Source organism: Pelodiscus sinensis, chromosome 11, assembly GCF_052426305.1.
Source record: "Pelodiscus sinensis isolate ZL-2025 chromosome 11, ASM5242630v1, whole genome shotgun sequence".
Classification (NCBI taxonomy): Eukaryota; Metazoa; Chordata; order Testudines; family Trionychidae; genus Pelodiscus; species Pelodiscus sinensis.
Window position 1 is genome coordinate 31029662 of NC_143062.1, and position 21003 is coordinate 31050664.

At 42.8% G+C, this 21003-nt stretch overlaps 1 protein-coding gene across 2 annotated transcripts in view; it reads left to right on the forward strand.

Annotated features, from left to right (window-relative positions):
- Nucleotides 1-2793: 2793 nt before the first annotated feature.
- The window catches only part of FAM149C (family with sequence similarity 149 member C), a 57244-nt gene continuing 39034 nt past the window's right edge, over nt 2794-21003 (forward strand). Inside the window, exons 1-7 of one of the 2 annotated variants that reach the window (XM_025189546.3) lie at nt 2794-2920; nt 7733-8209; nt 9569-9673; nt 10431-10547; nt 11872-11974; nt 14108-14299; nt 19813-19965. In XM_025189546.3, coding sequence (XP_025045331.3) covers nt 7780-8209; nt 9569-9673; nt 10431-10547; nt 11872-11974; nt 14108-14299; nt 19813-19965 — 1100 coding nt within the window. In that variant the 5' untranslated portion in view covers nt 2794-2920; nt 7733-7779. The remainder of the gene's footprint in view (nt 2921-7732; nt 8210-9568; nt 9674-10430; nt 10548-11871; nt 11975-14107; nt 14300-19812; nt 19966-21003) is intronic. The other variant, XM_025189550.3, reaches the window with a different exon arrangement.

Below are 21003 nucleotides of genomic sequence, written 5' to 3' on the forward strand. Positions count from 1 at the left end.
GCTTGTTTGGGTCTTTTTTCAGTGAGACTCCCCCCATCCCCAAGAAGAAAATTGTTGTAGCGTTAACTTCTAAGAAGTGTTAAATTGAAAATATTCTTACAAACTGAAAATCAAATTCAATGATAATATAATCACATACTTCTAGAGAAACAGGCAGTTAAGTTTATTTACTAATTAAATTGTCTGGTGTTAAATAAAACCCCTTTATTTTTTTATGAGAAATGTATTTGCCTACCTAAAGCTGCCTATTGACATTCCTGGCTATGGTAGTTCACTTCCTATCCCTCAGTAGTTGTGTGAGGTTCCTCCTAGTAGTGTTGTGCCCGCTACATTCCAGAAATGAGTATACATAATATGTAATCCTGTGAAGCACTTCCAATCTTGAGAGGCACTGCATAAATCAATATATAATATCCACATGAAGGGTAGACCAATCATAAACACATAGTTCAAGCACAAACCTTGACACTTGATACTCCCATCTTAATAGCTTTAAAAGATCTCAGATGTATTTCCAAAATGCAGTTTTCCTTCCTAGGTGTACATGCCTTTATTTTGTTTCACCCATTTACCAACATACTGGGATTATTTTTATATGCTGTTGCAATAATAGTATAACCAAATTGAGATGCACACTACTACATCTGAACCTCAATTAGCTAAATAAATAGTGGGTGGTATCAGATATTTAGAACAAATAAATTCTGGTTTCAGAGAGCAATTTGGATCATCGGAGTTTGCATTTTGAAAGCTTATACAAGGAAACCACAACAGAAGAGTATATCTAACTATGAAATTTCCCAGATTGATAGTCTTTCTAAGGTTAAGTGACAGTGGCAAAATGATAAGCATGGCAGCAAACACTGAAGTGGGCATGGAAGCTGTCAATAGTATACTCTTGTTATATAGTACCTTTCATCCTCAGATGTTGGAGTGCTTTGCAAAGGTTGGTAAATAATTGTATCCTCATTTTGCCAGTAGGAAAAACTTAAAAAATGAATAGTCTAGTAGCACCTTAAAGACTAACAAAACATGTAGATGGTATCATTAGCTTTCATGGGCACAACCCACTTTTGAAGTTCATGATACCATCTACATGTTTTGTTAGTCTTTAAGGTGCTACCAGACTATTCATTGTTTAAGTTTTTCCTGTTACGCACTAACTTGGCTACCCCTCTGAAGCTTTTTTACCAGTAAGTTCAGGAACACCTAAGTAACTTTGGTTTCATATGTCTGTTCAATAGTTTTAGTGCTGGTAAAGTTTAATTTACCCACTATGTTCACCTTAACTAACAACAAACTTCTATACCTTTCTTACTGATGTTTCAACTCAGGTCTGGACCAATTTTTAAGTGCTCAGAGGAGACATCCATCCCCATTTTCCTTTCATCCTCTGAGTTTCTTTCAATGTGAATGAATTTGAAGCAGCAAATAGTTCTCTGATAATTATTTGAGCCATCTTACCACTTCTCCCTCCCGCAAAACAAATAATCATGGATTTCTTTTTAAAGAACTCAAAACAATTAGCCACTTTACACTGAAATAAAATGACAGGAACATGTTCTAAATTTAGCCACCGACAGTCAAACTTTAACCTTTTTAATAGTGATACTTGGCACAACAAAAATGGATGTTTTTCAGCTCCAGAATCTGTCTCCAGTTCTGTGTCCAAGTTAATGCCCACCAGATGGCAACCTAGTACTTACTTGCTAGTACTGTAACTCCTCACTGCAATTGCTTTCATCCATGTGCAGGCAATTTATGTACCATTCCCTTCCCAGTAGCATTGAGGAATTACCTATATGCATCTTGAGAGCCTTGGCAAGCTGATGTAGCAATGTGTAGGTCAGGATCTTTTGGCTAGCATGCAGCTGTCTATATTTAGGCAGCTGCATTTAACACAGACACCTGCAGATAGGAACTCAGAGCTGAATGTGAAACTGGCAGAGTGGCCTCCTTGTAATTAGTTTATGGAATTTGCAGGCATTGGGGATGAGGTTTAATCTTGCGAACGTGAGAAACTGATGCAAGGTTGAACTCCTTTAGCAAATAGCTCAGCTTTACAATGTGTCCAGTTAAAAATGCAATGGTAGCTAGACTGTATGGTAATGGAATCTGTTGAAAAACACTATTGGCTTTTGATTAGAGTCTTTGCTGAGCTACTCTTAAATGTAGTAAAATGTTTTTTGTATTGTTGTTGTCTGTTTTCTTTATTCTCTGATTAGTTTGATAAGATCAGTTGTGGCTGAATGAGCAGTTTCCTGCCTGAAGGAAATTGAAGGAAGAGCTGAAATTGGAATTTATTTTACAAGTCTCAAAGCCCTTTATAAATATTAACTAATAACACCACCAAGGGGTAAGGAAATAAATATCGTCTACATTTTATGAGAAGGGAAATTGACCTTGAGCAAGTCACATACCCTGTCTCAAACCACTAACAGAGGAGGAAGAGAATTTGAGAGTTCCTGGTTCCCAGTGCTATGTTCATGCCATTAAGCCATGCTAACACTATACCCCTTTATAATTCTGAGGATACTGTTTTTCCTAATTTACTGCTTGTCAATGTGACAATCAAGAAATAGGGAGAACTCTTCCACCCTCACAGAATCGATCAGAACCTAAGCCCATTGTTCATTCTTAATCTGTAAAATTTTAGGCCAGAGCAGTTTGAAATGTAAGTGAGCAATGCTCTATACCAAATGTTTTATAATGTAGGATTCTGACCTATTATGACATGTAAATGTTCATGTTTTAGAATGTAGAACTTGGAGCAAATAGCCTGTTCTGTTCTTTTTCCACAGCTAATGTAGGTTAATAGCAACATTTGTGTTTGGAGTATCTTTAAGTGGGTATTGTTTTCTTTAAAAATAAATAAATAGCATTTAAAGCTGTGGAGTTGGTGCGTCTTTAAATGATCAAGGTAAGACATTCAAGGTACTTTACTGCAAAAAGTTCTAATTTATTGATAGTTCCCATTTTGGAGCTGTGTTTTGTCATTGCTTTACTGAAAAATATCTCTGGTGTTCATTAGCTAGATGCTAAATATTGTATTTAGTATTTATAATAATCTTGTGTTCAGATCAAAACTGGATAAAAAATGCAGCCAGAGTACCAAAAAAAAAAAAAAAGTTAGGTCCAACGCAGATTTCCTTGTTTGAATGTCTTGAATAATTTGCTATCGGACTTAAGCAAAATCCATTGGTGAGCTCACATGCACAACATAAAGCATTATGCAGCTGCACATCTATCACAATCTGATCCTAAATATCTTGTGCAATTAGGGAAGTAAGGTGGGCTTTTAAAGGAGCTTAGATGCCAGGTACCTAACTCTTGCTAAATTTCAGTGGGATTTGGGTACCTTGCTCCCTTGTGCCACTTTGAAAATCGTAGCCTAAGGGCATAAGGTGAGCCATGTAAAGATATGGCAGCTAGAAAGTAGCAAAATGCCTTGGGTGTGTGTGACACTTAACATTCTTTTCAAAGGGGAAAGTAGAAGTAGGACATCTCATTCATTTATCTTCCAGCATAGGAATGTTTCCTCCAGACTTCAGTGCTTTGTCTAATTCACTTTTAAATAACCCAAGTAATGTGAGTAAGTTTCCGTGATTAATATCTGAATGAATCAAAGTCCAGCAGGACCCTGCATACATCATTTAAATGCCACACTTGTATTTATATAAGAGATCCTCCAGAAAAGGGCTTTATTCCGGAGGATCGCGCCAGTCTAGATGCTTTTTTCCGGCTTTTCCCCAAGCCGGAAAAAAAGCGGCGGACATGTTTATTTAAATCTGCGGGGGATATTTAAATCCCCCGTGGATTTCCCTATTCTGACTTACCTGCTTTGCATGCCTTTTCTGGAATTTGGGGCCAGTGTAGACGTAGCCCAGGATTGAGCTTTGTGTACTAACTAGACAACGCTTCCTTAATAGGCACAATGTTGCCCAACAAAGTGATTAGGCAACAAAATGGCAAATGAAATGTAATGTCGATCAATGTAAAGTAATGCACATTGGAAAAAATCCCAACTATACATACAATATGAGGGGGACTAATTTGACTACAACTACTCAAGAGATATCTTGGAGTCATTGTGGATAGTTCTCTTAAAAAATTCACTCAGTCTGCCGTAGCAATTGAAAAAGCAACTGGAATGTTAGGAATCGTTAAGAAAGGCATAGAGAATAAGACAGAAAATACCTTAATGCTGCTATATAAAACCATGGTGTACCCACATCTTGAATACTGGTGGTCACCTCATCTCAAAGATATATTGGCATTGGAAAAGGTTCAGAAAAGGGCAACAAAAATGATCAGGGGTTTGGAACGGGCCCCATATGAAGAGAGATTAAAAAGACTTGGATTTTTCAGTTTAGAAAAGAGGAGACTAAGGGACGATGGGATAGAGGTCTATAAAATCATGACTGGTGTGGAAAAAGTGAATAAGGAAAAGTTATTTACTTATTCCTACAATATAAGAACTAGAGGTCACCAAATGAAATTAATAGGCAGCAGGTTTAAAACAAAAGGAAATTTCTCTTCACTCAGTGCATCCTGTGGAACTCCTTGCCAGAGGACGTGGTGAAGACTAGGACTTCAACAGGGTTAAAAAAGAGCTAGATAGCCATTGATGGACCTAACCTCCATGAACCCATCTATTAGCCAAAATGGGTAGGAACAGTGTCTCTAACCTCTGTTTCTTTGGAGGTGGGTGACAGGAGAGGGATCACGTGAGGACTACCTGTTGTGTTCCCTCCCTCTGGGGCATTTGGTATTGGCCAATGTCGGCAGATGGAATACTGAGCTGGATGGACGTTGGTCTGACTCAGTATGGCCGTTCTTATGTTAACAGTAAATGTAATCCTCATTGTTTGGAGAAGTAGAGATTTAACTGGATCTGAGTGGAGTTCTACAAAACTGCAGGCAGCATGTTTTAAATTTTAGGTTCAACTTGAGTAACAAGTTGTTCATTATTGTTTCCTTTGAATACATTCACATCTGTTCCATGTTCCTATTTTGCCTCCAGTTTCAATCACTAACATTAAGCAAAGCAAAGTGTTCAGATTTCCCATCTTATATAGTAAAAAAGGCAGAGCAGAAATGAAAATGAATGCAAAAATTCATCAGGAGTCGATTTGAATGCTGATGTCTGGATTATCATCTAGCTCCTTGCCAGCCATAGAAATCTGAACTTTCATAAAAATCAGACTGATGTTTTTTGTTCCAGATGACAGTTTACTTTGTAATTTAGGGAAAAGTAGCAAATTTTCTTAATTACATTTGGGTTAATTATCTTCCACACTGAGGCACCTGCAACTGTATTGGAATCAAAGCACAGTAACCAATGCCACTCTGGAAAGTTTAAAATATTTAGTTCCATGACAGAAGAAGTTGTACCTCCGTGAAGTGGGACTCCCTGGTCCCACAAGGTCACGGAAGTTCCTAGACCACAGAGCCCAGGAACAGGGAGACCTGGCGGAGGGGCAGGAGTGCTGGGGCATCAGCAATTCAGCCGGGAGTCCAGTGCTGGAGTGGGGTGCCATGGCAGGGAGTTCTGGCCCCAGCAGCAGCTGTGGAGCTCCAGCCCCAGCCTTCCACCCCAGCCTTGGCTGTGCAGCTCTGGCCCCAATCATGGAACCAGGTGGCTGCAGAGGTCTGCCCCAGACTGCAGCGCTCTGTCCCCAACTGCAGCGAGGCGGCCAGCATCTAGAGAGCCCTGGGGCAGCAGCAGGGGCAGGCTGGCACCCTAACCCAGTAGCAGCACAGGCCAGGAGGGGAGGAGCTTCCCTGGTCCAGTAAATTCCCTCATGGGGGACCAGTCAGTTACAGAAGGTGCCAAACCAGCAAGGTCCAACCTCTATTGTGGTCTGGATAGGAGACTAGACTTGTGCTCCATCCCTAGCGCACACAATGATTTAACTGGTGGCACAGCATTGCAATAGCTACCTTTATAAATTCTCTAATTAACATGATAGTGCAAGGTATTGGTGGCCTTATAAACAGCTGCATTTTAATCTTTTGTAACCTAGTCTTTGCCCTGGACTCCACAGTGGTAAGGCAGGCATGTTCACGTTGAAGAGGTGTGCTCACCTCCTTGCTTCCTAAGGCCCTCAAGTCCTTATCTCGTCCTCTGTCATTATTCTGTCTCTCCTTGCCCACATTTGTATCTGTAATTCAGTCTCCAGGCCCCACACAGTTGTCAGCTCCTCTGTCAACAAGCATAGTTAATGGGGGGAACTGGTTCTGTGAGGTGCATATCTGTATAGCAGGAACTGTGGCAGCCAATTGACTTCCTATACCACCAAAAAGCTGCCAGAAAGGTGGTTTGAAAAACAGGCCTAAAAATAAATGATACTCAGTGCATGAGATAATGTAGCATACAATTGTGAATCCAGTATTTCAAATTTCATTAGCATGAATACACACAAGTATTAGCTAATTCAATAACATTACACCTGCAACTACTATGATTTGTTCATACAGATATAGCAACTATATGTAAATTAGGAATACGGTTATGCAGGCATTTGAAACCTACAGTTACATACTCAACTGTATGAAAATCAAATCCAATTTTTCAGTTTATCTAAATATGCACACAGAGTTAGATTAGGCATCAAATACATAGTACTGGTAAAATAAATAAGCATATACTCAATTAAGAGACTCTGGTGTAGCCTCATTTTACAGAACAGGGGTTGTCAAAATCATGTAAAAATAGCCCGTATATTTATGACAAGCATTGTAGTTTGACAGCCTCTGAGACATGATACCACAAGAGAGACATATTCAAAGAATGGTTTTTATATCTCATATATACACAAATTCCCTTTGCTGATTTAGCTTCATAGGATAATCCCATTCACTATTTGTCCTTCAAGTTAGACATTGCACTAGATTCTGTTCTCATTAATACTAATGTAAGTCAAGTTGATTTATCTAAGACACTTGTAGCATGTAAAACACTAGTTTTTAGATACCAAATCCAGAGTAGCTCCAGTGTATCAGGATTTGGCTTGCTGTCCATACATTTGGATACACTAATTTTAAAAAGTCAAAATGAGAGATGTACAGTACATGGCAATTATGAATATCTTTTATTATCTTTCACCTTGCTATCCTTTTTCACTTTCTCCCATCCCTTGTTTCAATGTGTTCAACTTAAATTGTAACCTCATGTACACCTGAAGAATGCTTGACACAAGAAAACAGTCTGAAATTCCTGTGTGGTGTGGCTGTGTGCTGTTAAACAACTGCCATATTCCAACACTAGTGGCTTCAATTCAGTCCTGGATGAAGTGGTTCATTTGTATATCAGTTTAATTAGTTAGCAAAGCACATGGCAGTCCACCAAAATCAATTAATACCTTATACCAGTGCTCTCCAACCTTTTTACACCCAAGATCACTTTTTAAGTCTCAGAACAGGTGAAGATCTACTGCCCCGCCTACATTACATGAGGAAATCTAATGTAAATGCACTGCACAGGTGCGCAGTTCAGAGAGGACTCAAGAGCTATTCTTGGAGCCCCTGAGATCTACCGGTAGATCGCGATCTACTGGTTGGTGACCACGGCCTTATACTATATCAATGTAAACTATTAATTTTATTGAAATTTAACCATTATACACTCGTTACTATTATTCCAGTGGAACATATTTGTGTTGGTCACCTTGTCTGTAGCATAGGCCAATGATGGAAGATAGATATTGTTTCATCATCTGTTTTCTGATAGGCTACCTCAAATGAAATACCCATAAGTCAAATCACTACACAGGTGGAATGAGTGCCAAAAGGAGTGATGCCAAGTTGTATGAAAAGTTTAAAGTGGGAGCACCAGAAATGCTGGCCCAAATCATCCAGCTGCTTGCATTCTGCCGTAAACTGGGCATCCATGTGCCACGAGGGGTCAAGAACCTCTTTGAGTTCACATGGGAGGAGCTAACAGTAACGACACAGAGGAAAGCCGTAACTGGAGAGTACTATCCTGTGGTTCACTTTGTTCCCACCATGGAATCATCTTTCTCTAGCACAACCTACAAGAGCCATGCAGTCAGGAAATCTATCACAAGAGGCACATTGCCAGAGCCCTGCTACATGTCTCCTTCAGCAGAAAATCAACAAATACTCCTCAAGTTCCAGCGAAGGTCAGTCCACCTGTTGAGTGAACTTCTCAAGCTGAAGATGAAGGCCATGATTGATTCTGTTACTGGTAAGGACGCCTCAATAATGTGATTACTTTAGCTTTTTCTTTTTTTGTTCGTTTTGACCGATAGAACCCAGAAGTCAGCACAATGGAGCCTACGCCTGGTTTAGGAAACTGTGCTAGATCCTTTGTGGAAACCCCTTGTTTCCATCAGTCATGTTGAAATATGATCAGAGCTGCCCCAGGCCCTGTGCTTTGCCCCAGGCCCTGTGCTCCCCCCCGCCCCGCCCCCACAGTTGCTGCCTCAACCATCTTATGGATGGGAGGAACTTGGGGGATTACAGGGCCAGGCACAAGGTGGCAGCAGGGGTCCTCTCTACCCCCCACACTCACTACAGTGGCTGGATCCACTATACTCCACTTCTCCGCATCAGCAGAAAATAGAGAGCCTCACCCCAAAAGCTGCTTTCTGCTGGCATGGAGAAGTGGGGCACAGCAGGACAGGGCGGAGCAGGCTGCCAGGCCACTCTGGATCCCGCCACCATAGTGAGGGATGACATCTGTTGCTGCCACACGCCAGGCCCCGTTAAACCCCAAGCTGTATTGAATAGGGGAGGTGACAAGGGTGCAGAGCAGGAACAGAGTGCAGGCAGAGCAGGGATGGGGTTTAGGGAAGAAGTGGAGTGTGGGCAGGGAGGGGTAGAGCAGAGGGAGGGTGAGGGTGAGGCCTACAACAGGGAAGTTGCCCTGTGCCCCATACCTGGGACTTGGGGGTGGGTTCCCCAAGACCCTGCATCTCCTTAGGGATGGCCCTGAATATGATTGTAGCAAGTGTGTTGGTGGCACTAATATGGAGAGGACCTTATGTGTTCATTCACCCCTGTTACCTCTATGTCTGTTCAATGCCTTTGAGTTTGAGGCCAGAAGGGACCCACAGATCATCTAAGCTGACCTCCAGCACATCAGATTGCTGCCACTCCAAGTTACTCTTGCACTGAGCCCAATCACCTGGATTAGACTGAAGTCTTACAGCTCACTAGAGAGCAGTGCAGAGAACCATTCTGGTGCATGTGCCCTGATGATCCTAGCCAGCAACCCCTCTCCGTCCCCATGCCAGAGGAAGGTGAAACCTCCCTTTCCAAGATCCCTGCCAATCTGATATAGGAAAAACCTCATTCCCACTCCGTAAAGGATGACCCTGAGCAGGTAAGCTTTGGAAAGAGAAAATTGTCTGTGCTACTTCAGTTAAACTAATCTGATATGTCAAACTTTGAATCCCATCTTGATCAGTTCTAGAGGAGACAGCATAGTAACACTTCTACACACTTATCATCTTAGGAGAAACTCTGAATTATTGATAGACGATGGCATTAACAGGGAGAGCCCTTTAATTTTTTTTTTCTACGTGACTTTTTTTCTCCTCAGGACGTAGCTCCGAGGAGGTCACCAGAAAGTTTTTGGAGGCAGGTCAGCTGCTATGTCCCAAGAACCAGGAAGAGGCTGCAGAATTAATGGCACCCAAAAAAAAAGGTGGGGATAGAAGATGGTATGCCTGTTTTTGAAGGCTCTGGTGTAATTATATTCTTCTCATGGGACAATAAATAGCATAATAGTTCACCTAAATAGCATGCCTTTTCTTACAAGGATTTCAAAAGGGTGCTAATGAAGTCTCATAATGCTCCATGAAGGTATTCATTTTACAGAGAGACTGAGGCACTGAGATATTAACTGACAGAAAATTCATGACACAGCTAGAAAAAGAAGGCAAGATTCCTCAGTTCTACTGCCTTCCTCTGCCCACAATAAATAGATTTTCCACCTCTTTAGCACTATTCACTGTTGTAAATTCATTTTTTATTAAGGGTTCCAACCAAGTATGGGACACTACTTTGCTAAGATGTGAACAAAGACAGTAAGAGACAGCCCCCACCCTGAAAAACTCCCAGACTACATAGACAAGACAGACAATGGGTGTGGGAGAAGAACATGTAATTATAGCCCCATTTTAAAGATGAGGCAAAGAGAGACTGAATGACTTCCCTGAGGTAATACAAAAAGCTATGAAAAGTGGGGAATTGAGCCAAGACCTCCTGAGTCCAGCACCAGTGCTTTAACTCCATGAAAATCTTTCCTGTATTCCTCCAGCCCCAGGTTTATGAATCAGGCTGACAAGAATTGTAACACAATCGAGGCAACTGTCTTTATTTCCGGAGCTTTTTTAATTTGAAAGTTCTTGGTTGGTCGTTTTGATTTTAACTTCTAAACCCAGGTTTCTGCTTAATCCCAGTGTCGCACCTCAAGACCATTCCTATTTCCTCCACCATCCAACTAATACACCAAGTCTCTGTGTCCTGCCTCTCCTTCTCACTCGCATCAAAGGAAAACAAACCACCAAAGGCCCCAGGTAAGCGCTATTCCTAGAGAATGTCTCACCCTCACCTTGAATAGGAAGTGTTTTACACTCAGCCAAAAGAAAGGCCCATATATGAGGGTGGGAGATCCCCCATCTGCATTTTTCATATCAGCTTCACTGCCAACTACACAGACAAATGCAACAGCAAAAGAAGGGAGCTGCCAGGCAGCGTTGGTGAAGATTTGACTGAACTATCTATTTTAAGTACTTGTAGGGCTCCCAATACTATAGTATTTTAATAGTGCTTTGCAATCTTTTAAAATAAATTTATCCACTCAGGGTGTGTCTACGCTGCACTATAACTCAAAATAAGATACACAATTTGAGCCACACAAATTGCTTATCTTATTTCAATGCTATTTCAAAATAGCTTATTTCGAAATCAAGCACTATTCCGAAACTTCTCTCATAGAATGAGGTTTACAGAGACATAGGAATAGCGAGCCCAAAATAATGGGCTTGCTCTAAAGGCGTGGGATAGCTATTTTGGGATACTCCAGTATCCCAAAATAATACTCCAGTATCCCAAAATATCACTGCCGTGTAGATATACCTCTCAGGGCCCCGTGATATACGTTCGTGCTATTCTCTCCATTTTACGGACGGAGATATAGGACAAAAGGAGACTTATGTGACTTGTTCAACCTCATACAGGAGCTCTGTAGCAGAGCAAGGAACTGATTCCACCTAGAATTATAGAACTGGAGGGAACTTCGAGAGATCCTTACATCCAGTCCCTGCACTCAGAGTTCCCGGCTAGCATCCTCACTCCTGGATTCTCTCTCCCGCTCCATCTAAACAATTTGAAATCAATTTTGAAAGCAAATGAATTTAGAACCATGTTCCATTTTGGTTCTCAACTTTTTTTCCTTTCCAAGCTCCTACCCTGAAGCCCTTCCAGTGTTCCCATGTGTGTATTGTATATACTGATTTCTGATTTATTCCACAACAGTGACAACTGCTCAGAAATGTTCTGATGAAAAAGGAAAGAATATTTACATGAAACGTATTCCCATTGTTCAGATGGTTTTAACTAAAATAGCTTGTAGATGTGATGGAGCAAAGAATGAAAAGAGGACTATCGCTATTCAGAAAAAAACTGCTAATTAATTTTTATTGTTATTACATTTATGTATTTATTTATTTTATTGGGGAAATTAATATAGCTTTGAGATAGGTATCACTTGTCCATGGTGAAAAGGGGATTAATATAATCTCAGCTTCCCGTTCTGTTGCACAGATTCTCAGGGCAAGGAGACTGACTGTTTAGGAGACTGGCTACTATTAGTCTTTTTCTCAACATTTACTTTTGCAGGTTCCTCTAAATTCAAACCTGTACAGGAGGTGATAAATTTTGACCATCAGCATGACCCATGCCCAGAAGCCAGGCAGAAGCTCAGAGAAATGTGTCGATTTATGTAAGTATCTCCAATGGCCAACACTAAAGCCTAAGGCATGGCGTGAGTGTGAAAAGGACTAAAGTTGTGGGATAGGTACATAGATCCATGCCAGATCAGATCTATGGTCAGTCTTGCTCTATGGCATGTTTCCAGGTATGTCTACACTGCAGAGTTTTTCTGGGAAAATGGCCATTTTTCTGGAAAAACTATACTTACGTCCACACTGCTATCGTGTTCTTTCCACAGAAAGTCGAAAGAACAGAGGGGTTTTCCTGACAGCAGTAAACCTCTTTCTATGAGGAAGAAGCCTTTTTCCGAAAAAGCGTTTTCGGAAAAAGGTGTGTGTGGACGCGGAAGAGAGTGTTTTTTCGAAAGAAGGGGCTTCCAGGAAAAAGCACAGGTGCCTTGGTGGCCACTCTGTCCAGAGTAATCACAGCTGAAATGCAAAATAGTGTCCAATAAATGTGGACACTATCTTTCGAAAAAGCAGATTGCTTTCTCATTGCACTTTTGCTGTGTAGACGCTCTCTTTCAAATAAGTTTTTCCGGAAGATCTCTTCTGGAAAAGCTTCTTCCAAAAGAAGCCTCCAGTCTAGACGTAGCCCCCAGCAGTGGCCAGCAATAGAGTTTTGATAGGAGGGCAACCCCAGAATGGACAATTATGGAATAATCTACCCACGGGAAGAGTTTCTTCCTAATCGCTTTCAGTAAGTGTACGGTTTACATTGAAGTATGAGGCCTCATATTTCTAAACTGGTTTTGGCTGATAGGTTTCTCTAGTTTGATTAACTTCAGGTTGCAAGGAAATATAAATTTAAAAGATTTGTTTGTTTATGTGGCATAGAAACAAATGCTCTGAGCAAACCTGTATTTACCATGGAGCTATAGGCCCTCTCTCACAGGTCGCTGACTTGAGTTGAAAGACTAGAGTGCCAGCAAAATTTATAGATAGATATGGAATTAAATATAATATCCAACCTGGTTCCACAACAATGTCAGAGGAGAGGGGAAGCATTTGAAATTAAAAGTGCAAAAGGAATTTATGCTGACATAACCTGTAATTCCCAAGTTAGAAGAATTCAGTGCAGATGGTATGGTGAAGACTCCTATTTGTGAGAAAAAGTTCAATTTGATCTTTCTTCACCATGAGAAAATAGTTGTTTTTAGACACCATTAGAAATGTGAAGGAGAGGGGGAAATGATCAGCATTAGTAAATGGAAGGGGCTAAACTCAATAGGGGAATAGAATATTATCTTCCAGATGCACAGAGTATCACAACACTGAGGGTGAAAAGGGAAATCAAAACTGTAGCAAATAGAGTGCTATAGAAAGAAGAGGAATGGTTGGTTCGGAGAATTGCTAGCGGGGTATACATTTTTTATGTCTATACTGCTGTTTCCATCAGATAGTATTTGGTGCCCATACTATCCTCTGGTTCCCATTGGCTAGGCCAGGACAGAAAATTGACACTGAAGGATGCCCTCTGTGGTAATCCCAACAGAGAGGCCAAGAACTGACTGAAGGAGCCCTTGTGACTGAATGTCCCTCTCACCTCTAGAGATAACCCCCCTCCCCCATGTTAGGAGTGAAGCACATTAGTGAGTGGAGAAGCTTGGCAGTAGCTTATGCTTCTCTTGTGTGTTACTTGTTTTTTGGATGCATTTCTTTTCATCCAATACCTTTCAGAAATAGTACACTCACCACTTTAAAACTGAGAGAGAGAGCACGAAAAATCAGTAAGATTCTCTAAAAGGACAAGCGGGCAGGGCCCTTTCTTAACAAAGGTGTCAAAAAGGACTGGCTTGTATGATAGTCAGGGGCGGCCCTAGACTAGCTGCCAGCAACTGGCGCCCTAGGCGAATTATGCAATTGGCGCCCCCACCTCCAAACCCCTCAATGATATTGCACCACCGTTTGGCGCCCCATTTAACGTGGCGTCCTAGGCGACCGCCTAGTTTGCTGATATGGACGAGCTGCCCCTGATGATAGTAACCTTAAATTAAAGGCAGAAGGCCAGCCCCTCCAGCTGGTATAAATGAATGCAATCAATAGAGCCACATCTGTTTATGCCAGCAGAGGAGCTGGGCCCTGGCCTCATGAATTCGGAATATTTCAGAACCAGACAACTCTTTTATTCCTATTCACTTTAGAGAGGAAGAGAAGGCTGCAATGAAAGCAAAAGGTCACACAAGGCCCCTCACAGTGCGAAACTATGCCTCTGTGCTCGGGTCACTGTCCGTCTCTCCTAAGAAAGGTGGGCAGATGGTCCCACAGCCAACAGAACACAAGCTTAAACCACCAAAGCTCTATTTTGCCTTTCCTGATGGCACAACGTTTATTTTGTATCCTTCTGTTGAAACCAAGGGAGAAGGGTGGGAGAAGGATTTACAGGGAAATGCTCTAGGTTAACAGAGGCTCTTCCAATACTAACCTCCCCAATCACATCGTAGCAACATGAGTACTGTGGCCTTTCCTCAGGGAAGTATCAACATGATTAGTACTCAGTACAAAGAAAGAGTTGCTGAGGGAGCCAGATTTCTGGGTTAGTTCTCTACCCAAAGTGGAACATAATATATTGTAGATAGTTACTGAATACGCATGGAGAAATCAATCCTTTGTATATCCTAGAGGAAAGCAGTGGTCATGTGTAGTTTAGATATTTTTTGGTAAGGATGTAGGAGGGGAGAATATATAGTGGAAAGATTAATAGAAGCTAAGGACAACTACCTTCCAACCTGCCTTGAAGTGAAAGGAGAACTGTGCTTTTTTCATGGGTCTAAGAGAACATTCAGACTGGAAAGTGATTAGATTTATTCAGATACACGCACACACATTCCTGATGATAATGTAACTTTGTACTACAGAACAACCCAGGTAATATACACAGTCCCGAGAGAAGATGAGTTCTCCACGTGCTATGGGGCTCAGTGCATTCCCGGGGATTGCTTTGATCTGATTCCTGTGTACACTTAAATGACAAATTAATCTTTCCTATTCCCTCATTTGAAATTAAATTATTCCCCACTTCCAGTACCACCTACTGCATTTGATCCAAGAGATCAGTGAGCCATCCGGTGGATTCTAACGAAAGTGGAAACTTCATCTATAAATGCGTTGAATAGCATTTGCTTTTGATCTCTCCTGACTGCTGGATGAAGTCCCTCATTTAGGATCTAATCTCACGCTGATTGAAGTGAGTGGGAATTGGAAAAGGTCATTTGCTTTTGCCATCTGAATATAAGAATGGCCACACTGGGTCAGACTAAAGGTCTGACAGTGGGCAATGCTTGGTACTTCAAAGGGAATGAACAGACCAGGTAACCATCAAGTGATCCATCCCCTATCACACATCTGGCCCTTAAGAATCATTGCTAAGAGTTAGGGATGGGTGAATGTCAGAAAACTCAAAGGTTTGCTTTACCAAGCACTAAGAAGCTCCAATTCTCAGCCAAACCTCTCCTAAGGCCTCCAGATATCATTGTCCTGCCAAACTATGTTGTGAATCTCATGGGAACAGATGATTTCTAGGACATTCTCCTGGGCTGGAAAGACCAGAAGAAATGTTCCTTTTGGACATTTATCAGGGGGCTCACTTTAAATGATTCTATTCATTTGAAAGATGTACTGGTCAGAGAGAGATTTCCTGTTATAACTGGCAGCCTTTCAAACCGGTAAAAAGTGCAACCACTGTTGGAGCTCACATGCCGTGGTGACTGGGGTGATATAAACATCTAACTTAGACAGATGGACTGGATTAAGTTAGATTTTGTCCCTTTTGCTACTGGTCCTAACTATGATCAGGAAGCTCAAAGGCCTTTCAGTTTTTGTTATACGTACTATAGAAGTGCCTAGGAGCCCAGGGCATGGCATAGGAGCCCACTGTACTATATGTGTACAAACACAGAACAAAAAGATGGTCTCTGCCCAAAAGAGCTTACAATCTAAGCGTGCGTGTCAGTACAATTGAACCTCCATACTCCAGATGTCCCTGATCTGGGAACACCTGTGGTATGGACCCTGGCAGGAGGAGGAGGAGGAAGCAGCTCTGTGTGCTGCTTTTCCCCCTTGCCCTGAACTGGGGAAATGGTAGCACAACGATATGCTTCTCCTGAGGCTTTTCGGGAACACCAGGAGGCGGTGCCTGGGAGCGGTGAGGGGGCAGAGTCAGGTATGCACCCGGTAGTGGGGCACCCTACTTCCACAGCACCCTCCCTAGCCTGAAAAATTCTTTAATGTGGCATACCCGGTTTCCCAGGGTTGCTGGATGAAAGAGGTTCAAGTGTACTTTTAGAAATGTAAACAAGCTGTTTTGAATTAGGGATGTGAACAACTAGTTGACTAGTCACTTCCCCCCCACTTGCTGCCTCTATCAGAAAGAGGCAGCAAGGGGGTGGGGGAAAGAAAAGAGGGTGCTTCAAAGCAGCAGCACCACGTGGAGCATGGTGACAGACCCTGGCCTCCACACGGTGCTGCAGTTTTGAAACACTGCGTGCAGCCCAGGGTCAGCTAGGGACTCGACTCCCAGCTGGCCCCAGTCTGCACGCGGCATTTCAAAGTGGTAGCACCGTATGGAGCCCAGGGTCAGCTGGGGACCCTGGGCTCCATGTGGCGCTGCTGCTTTAAAACAACACATGGAGCCTGACACCGGGCTCCCCACAGCGTTTCAAATCAGTAATGCCTCATGCAGCTTGGATTCAGCTGGGGATTCCTAGCTGACCTCAGGCTCCATGCAGTGCTGCTGCTCTGAAACACTGCGGGGAGCATGAGGCCAAGCAGGGGACTGCTTGAGTTCCCCACTGGCCCTGTGCAGATTGTTGCTACACTTCAAAGGTGGAGGCTCACTAATTGACTAATCTAATAGTCTATGCAAATTGCATTGACTATTCGATTAGCCAGTTAATCTAAATGTAACATCCCTACTTTGTATCCCAAGATAACCCCAAGTTCAAAGAACACACCAAGTTTTGGATCAATTCTTTGTGCTACCCAAGTAAGTTTCCCCAAAGTTTTCCGTCCATCTCTAAAAGACCCTGAAATAGTTGGGGAGAAATGCAGTTTCTTCCCCAGCATTATTTAATTTTCATAAATTAAACTTTCTGTTCCAGTCCTTGAGAGAGGGAGGTCACTGACTGTTAAGAGGCAAGGAGGGATGAAAGCGCTGTCTGAACTACTACTGGATCCTTCACACCATCTCTCAGGGAATTTCTGCCCACTCACTTTCTCAAAAGGTGCTCCACGGCAGTTCAATTTGTGGTGGTTTTGCAAGCCCTCATGTTCTATTTGACCTTTTGACTGCACTGGGGATTAAGAATTTAAAGAGCCTACTTAAAATTTTCATATAATTTCTCTAGTTTAAATTAATCCATTCACCACACTTTATCCAGTCTCTGCTTTTTTACCAGGTATAAGACACAAAGGGCTCATTTGCCAACATCTTTCCTTCTTTTATTCTGTTTCTTACTCCTCACTTTGGTTAATAGAATCAGTGTCTGCAGAGTTGGTTGTGAAGATGTCAGTGAATTAAGCCCTTCAAGATCTGGCTGCTCAAGAGAGACCAGTCCTGTACTCAGTCAGACAATCATTAGTCATCTGCCTGTAATTCAGACTAATCTCTAATAATTTAGCAAATTGCCTACAACCATCATCAATACTGATGGAAAGGAACTTTGGAAGTACTACCTGACATGATTGGGTGTTCGCCACTACGCCATGGTGCTATACAATGGGAGTAATTGGTAGCATGGCAGTAACTTTGGAGCTGATTGTTATTTCAAGATGCAGGAATTGCTCTTATGATTTTTCTACACACAATGACCCACCCAATAACCTTTCAGGCTGAGTCACTTATGGTATCATCAGAAAAACAGCAAGAAAGAACAAAAGCAAAGTTGCAATGAGAGACCATGGCATTATATGTTACATTCTTTGTGACAGTCTGCAGCAGAATTGGTTGGAAAATGATTTTTTAAACATACACAATTTTCATTAATATTTAAAAAATCATTCTTGTTAAAATTGTCATTTCAAAATGTTGACTCTTTTCAAAAATTAAAACTCCTCAATTCTTTAGCAAATACACTGTAGAACATCCAGAAATATAGAGTTTTTGACTAAAAATTTTCAAGTATTTTGTTCTCTGAGGAAAAAATCAACAGTTTTTGAGGAAAGCAGACACTTTCCACAAAAATTATTATTTGGGCAAATTTTCTGTTGAAAAATACTTTTGACCAAAGTTTTTCATCAAACTCTCATCTGCCTCAACTGTAAGAACACAATGGCTCCTATTTCTACACATAAACAGAAACGAGAAAGGGCACTACAGTTTCCTAACTATGGGAACCACAATTATTATTTACATTAATAATGTATATTGGTGCTGTTCATCCGTAAAGCTGTCAGTTAGCAGGGAGTTTGTTAAAATGTCTTTTGTAACTAAGAAACATTCCCTTATTCCTTTATATTTCAGGCAGTCCCCGGGTTATGTACAAGATAGGGACTGTAGGTTTGTTCTTAAGTTGAATTTGTATGTAAGTCAGAACTGGCTCCAGATTCAGCCGCTACTGCTGAAACTGACCAGGGGCTGACTACAGGAAGCTGGAGGCAGAATTGCTCTGCCCCCAGCTTCCTGGAATCAGCCACTGATCAGTTTCAACAGCGGCTGAATCTCGAGCCTGGGACAGAACAGCTGGGCTGCCAGGTAGGTCCCTGCAGGACCAACCCGGCAGCACCCCAGCTGCTCTACCCCAGGGTCCACAACAAAAGCCTGGTCTGCTGGGGGGGGGGCGTACTAGCTGCGCCGCCCCCCCCCAGCAGACCAGGGACACGGGGAGCAAAGCCGCAGTGGCGGCGGGGTACTGCGCCTCTGAGGCTTTGCTCTGGCAAAGCCTCAGAGGCGCGGGACTCCACCGCCGCTGCGGCTTTGCTCCCGGTGTCCCTGGTCTGCTGGAGACGGTCCCCAGCAGACCAGGGGCACCCGGAGCAGCTTTTCTCGCCCTGGAGGTCGAGGTGGCGGGACCACTGCGCTCTGGGCGGTCCCGCTGCCTGTGAGCTCCGGGGCGAGAAAGCCCTGTTCGTAAGTGCGGATCCGACATAAGTCGGATCCGCGTAACTCAGGGACTGCCTGTACAATAGTTTGATCAAATGTATAACCAAAAATCATAGCTCTCATACTGTGCCCTGAATATTGTCAAACTCTGGTTCAGGTGGACATGTAGATGGAGCTTGTTCCAGAGATGTAGAACAGAGGTATTCACTGAGAGTCTATTCTAAGTAAATAGGTACAATAGCTGTTAGATACTGTAGGAGCTTCAGGGGGTAGCCAAGTTAGTCTGTTACAGAAAAAAATACAGCAAGCAAATGGTCTGGTAGCACTTTATAGACTAACAAAACATGTAGATAGTATCATGAGCTTTCGTGGGCATAGCCAACTTCTTCAGATGACCGGAGTTATGATTAGAGGATAAAGAAACTCGAAATAAATAGAAGGAAGGGAGGGGGGGCGGGGAGAAGAAAGATGTTCTGTCACCCACCTCTCTACCTCTGTGCATAAAGTATCAGGAGAAAGGGTGCTAAACCTGAGTAGATAAAGATCAAAGTCAGTGGATGGATAAGGCAGGAAGGATACCATTCAGAAAGTAGTTAGCACAGCTTCAGGACAGGAGGCTAGTCTGATGCTGGGGAAGAGGGTAACAAATATGGCTGCCTTGGGATGCCAAAAATGACTTGGGCACGGCAAGATCCAAATGCAAGAGCTGGAGCTAGTGCTACTTATAATGTTGCAAGATGCAGTTGGACAGAGCATCTCAGGAAGGTCTCTAATATGTAAGCGTTGACAGTACTTGACAGTATGTATAAGTTATCCAACAGGAAGTATTGCTGCTTGCCAGTTCCCCATGTGCTGCATGGGAAAAACAATCACCCTTCTCTTTAATAATGCTCCAAGCCTAGCTCTGCTTGCCTCTTTTATAGTGGACCACCAGGCATGTGTGTGTTACTCCTTCAAAGCCAGGTGAGTGAATTTTAACCTTCTGTAGTGTAGCTAATATGGATGCTGGGAGATGTGGAAGAGGAACAATGAGGCCCATTTTCCAGAGCTGCTCAGTCACTCCCATTGAATCCTGGGGCTGGGCTGCCAAACAGCTGGCTGGAGGTCAGGACCAGGGCCATTGAATAGCTGTTGCCAGAACAGTGAAAGCAGTCAGTCCTGGGATTGCCAGAGCAGGAGTTCCCAGCCTGGGGACCAGCGGCTGGGGTTGGGTCATCCCATGTGGGACTGAAGCAGCAGCGATCAGCCCCTCCTGCAGGAACAGTGAGGGACCTGGAGCAGCTGCGCACCCTGGCAGTGCTCTGTTTGTCCCCACAGTGTATTTTTAGTAGAAGTCAAGGACAAGTCATGGCCTTCCTTGCAATTTTGTTTATTGCTCGCAACCTGCCCTGCCTTTTACTGAAAATGCCTGTGACACATTCTTAACCTTACCTATTACTTAGTGTTTATGATTATCATCCCCATCAGTCTGCCTGTAAGATAGATAATTAAGTCTCCTGACCCTTAAACATTGCACAGAATTGTATTGGTGCTTATTAATGGTGCATGGAAGAGTCAAATCCCAGTGGGTGACTGATGGTTACAGTGCATGCCATAACTCAGGTGGAGAAGGTCACCAGAGAGCTGAGCAATGTGTATGAAAGGGGAAGGGAGCAGAACAGAGCAAAGCTGTTAAGAAGGAAAGTCAAGGATTGTGTGTTTCTCTGAGAGAGCATAAAGACCTTTGCTGCGAGTTCTTTCTTTGGTGCTAGATATTTATAATCATAGATGTGGGAATTAGAGGTACAGGGCATTGCTGCAGCACCCTCTGGATTTGCACCCAACTTCCCCACTCCCAGGGGCCAGCTCTGCTGCCAACCTCGCTAGCCCCAGGTCCTGACCTCTGAGCAGCTCCTGTGGGATCCCACTGGGCCTCCAGGATCCTCCCAGCCCCACTGGCTTTGCAACTACCTGCCAGCCTAACAGGCTCCAGGATCCTATTGATGTCCAGATCCACCGCCA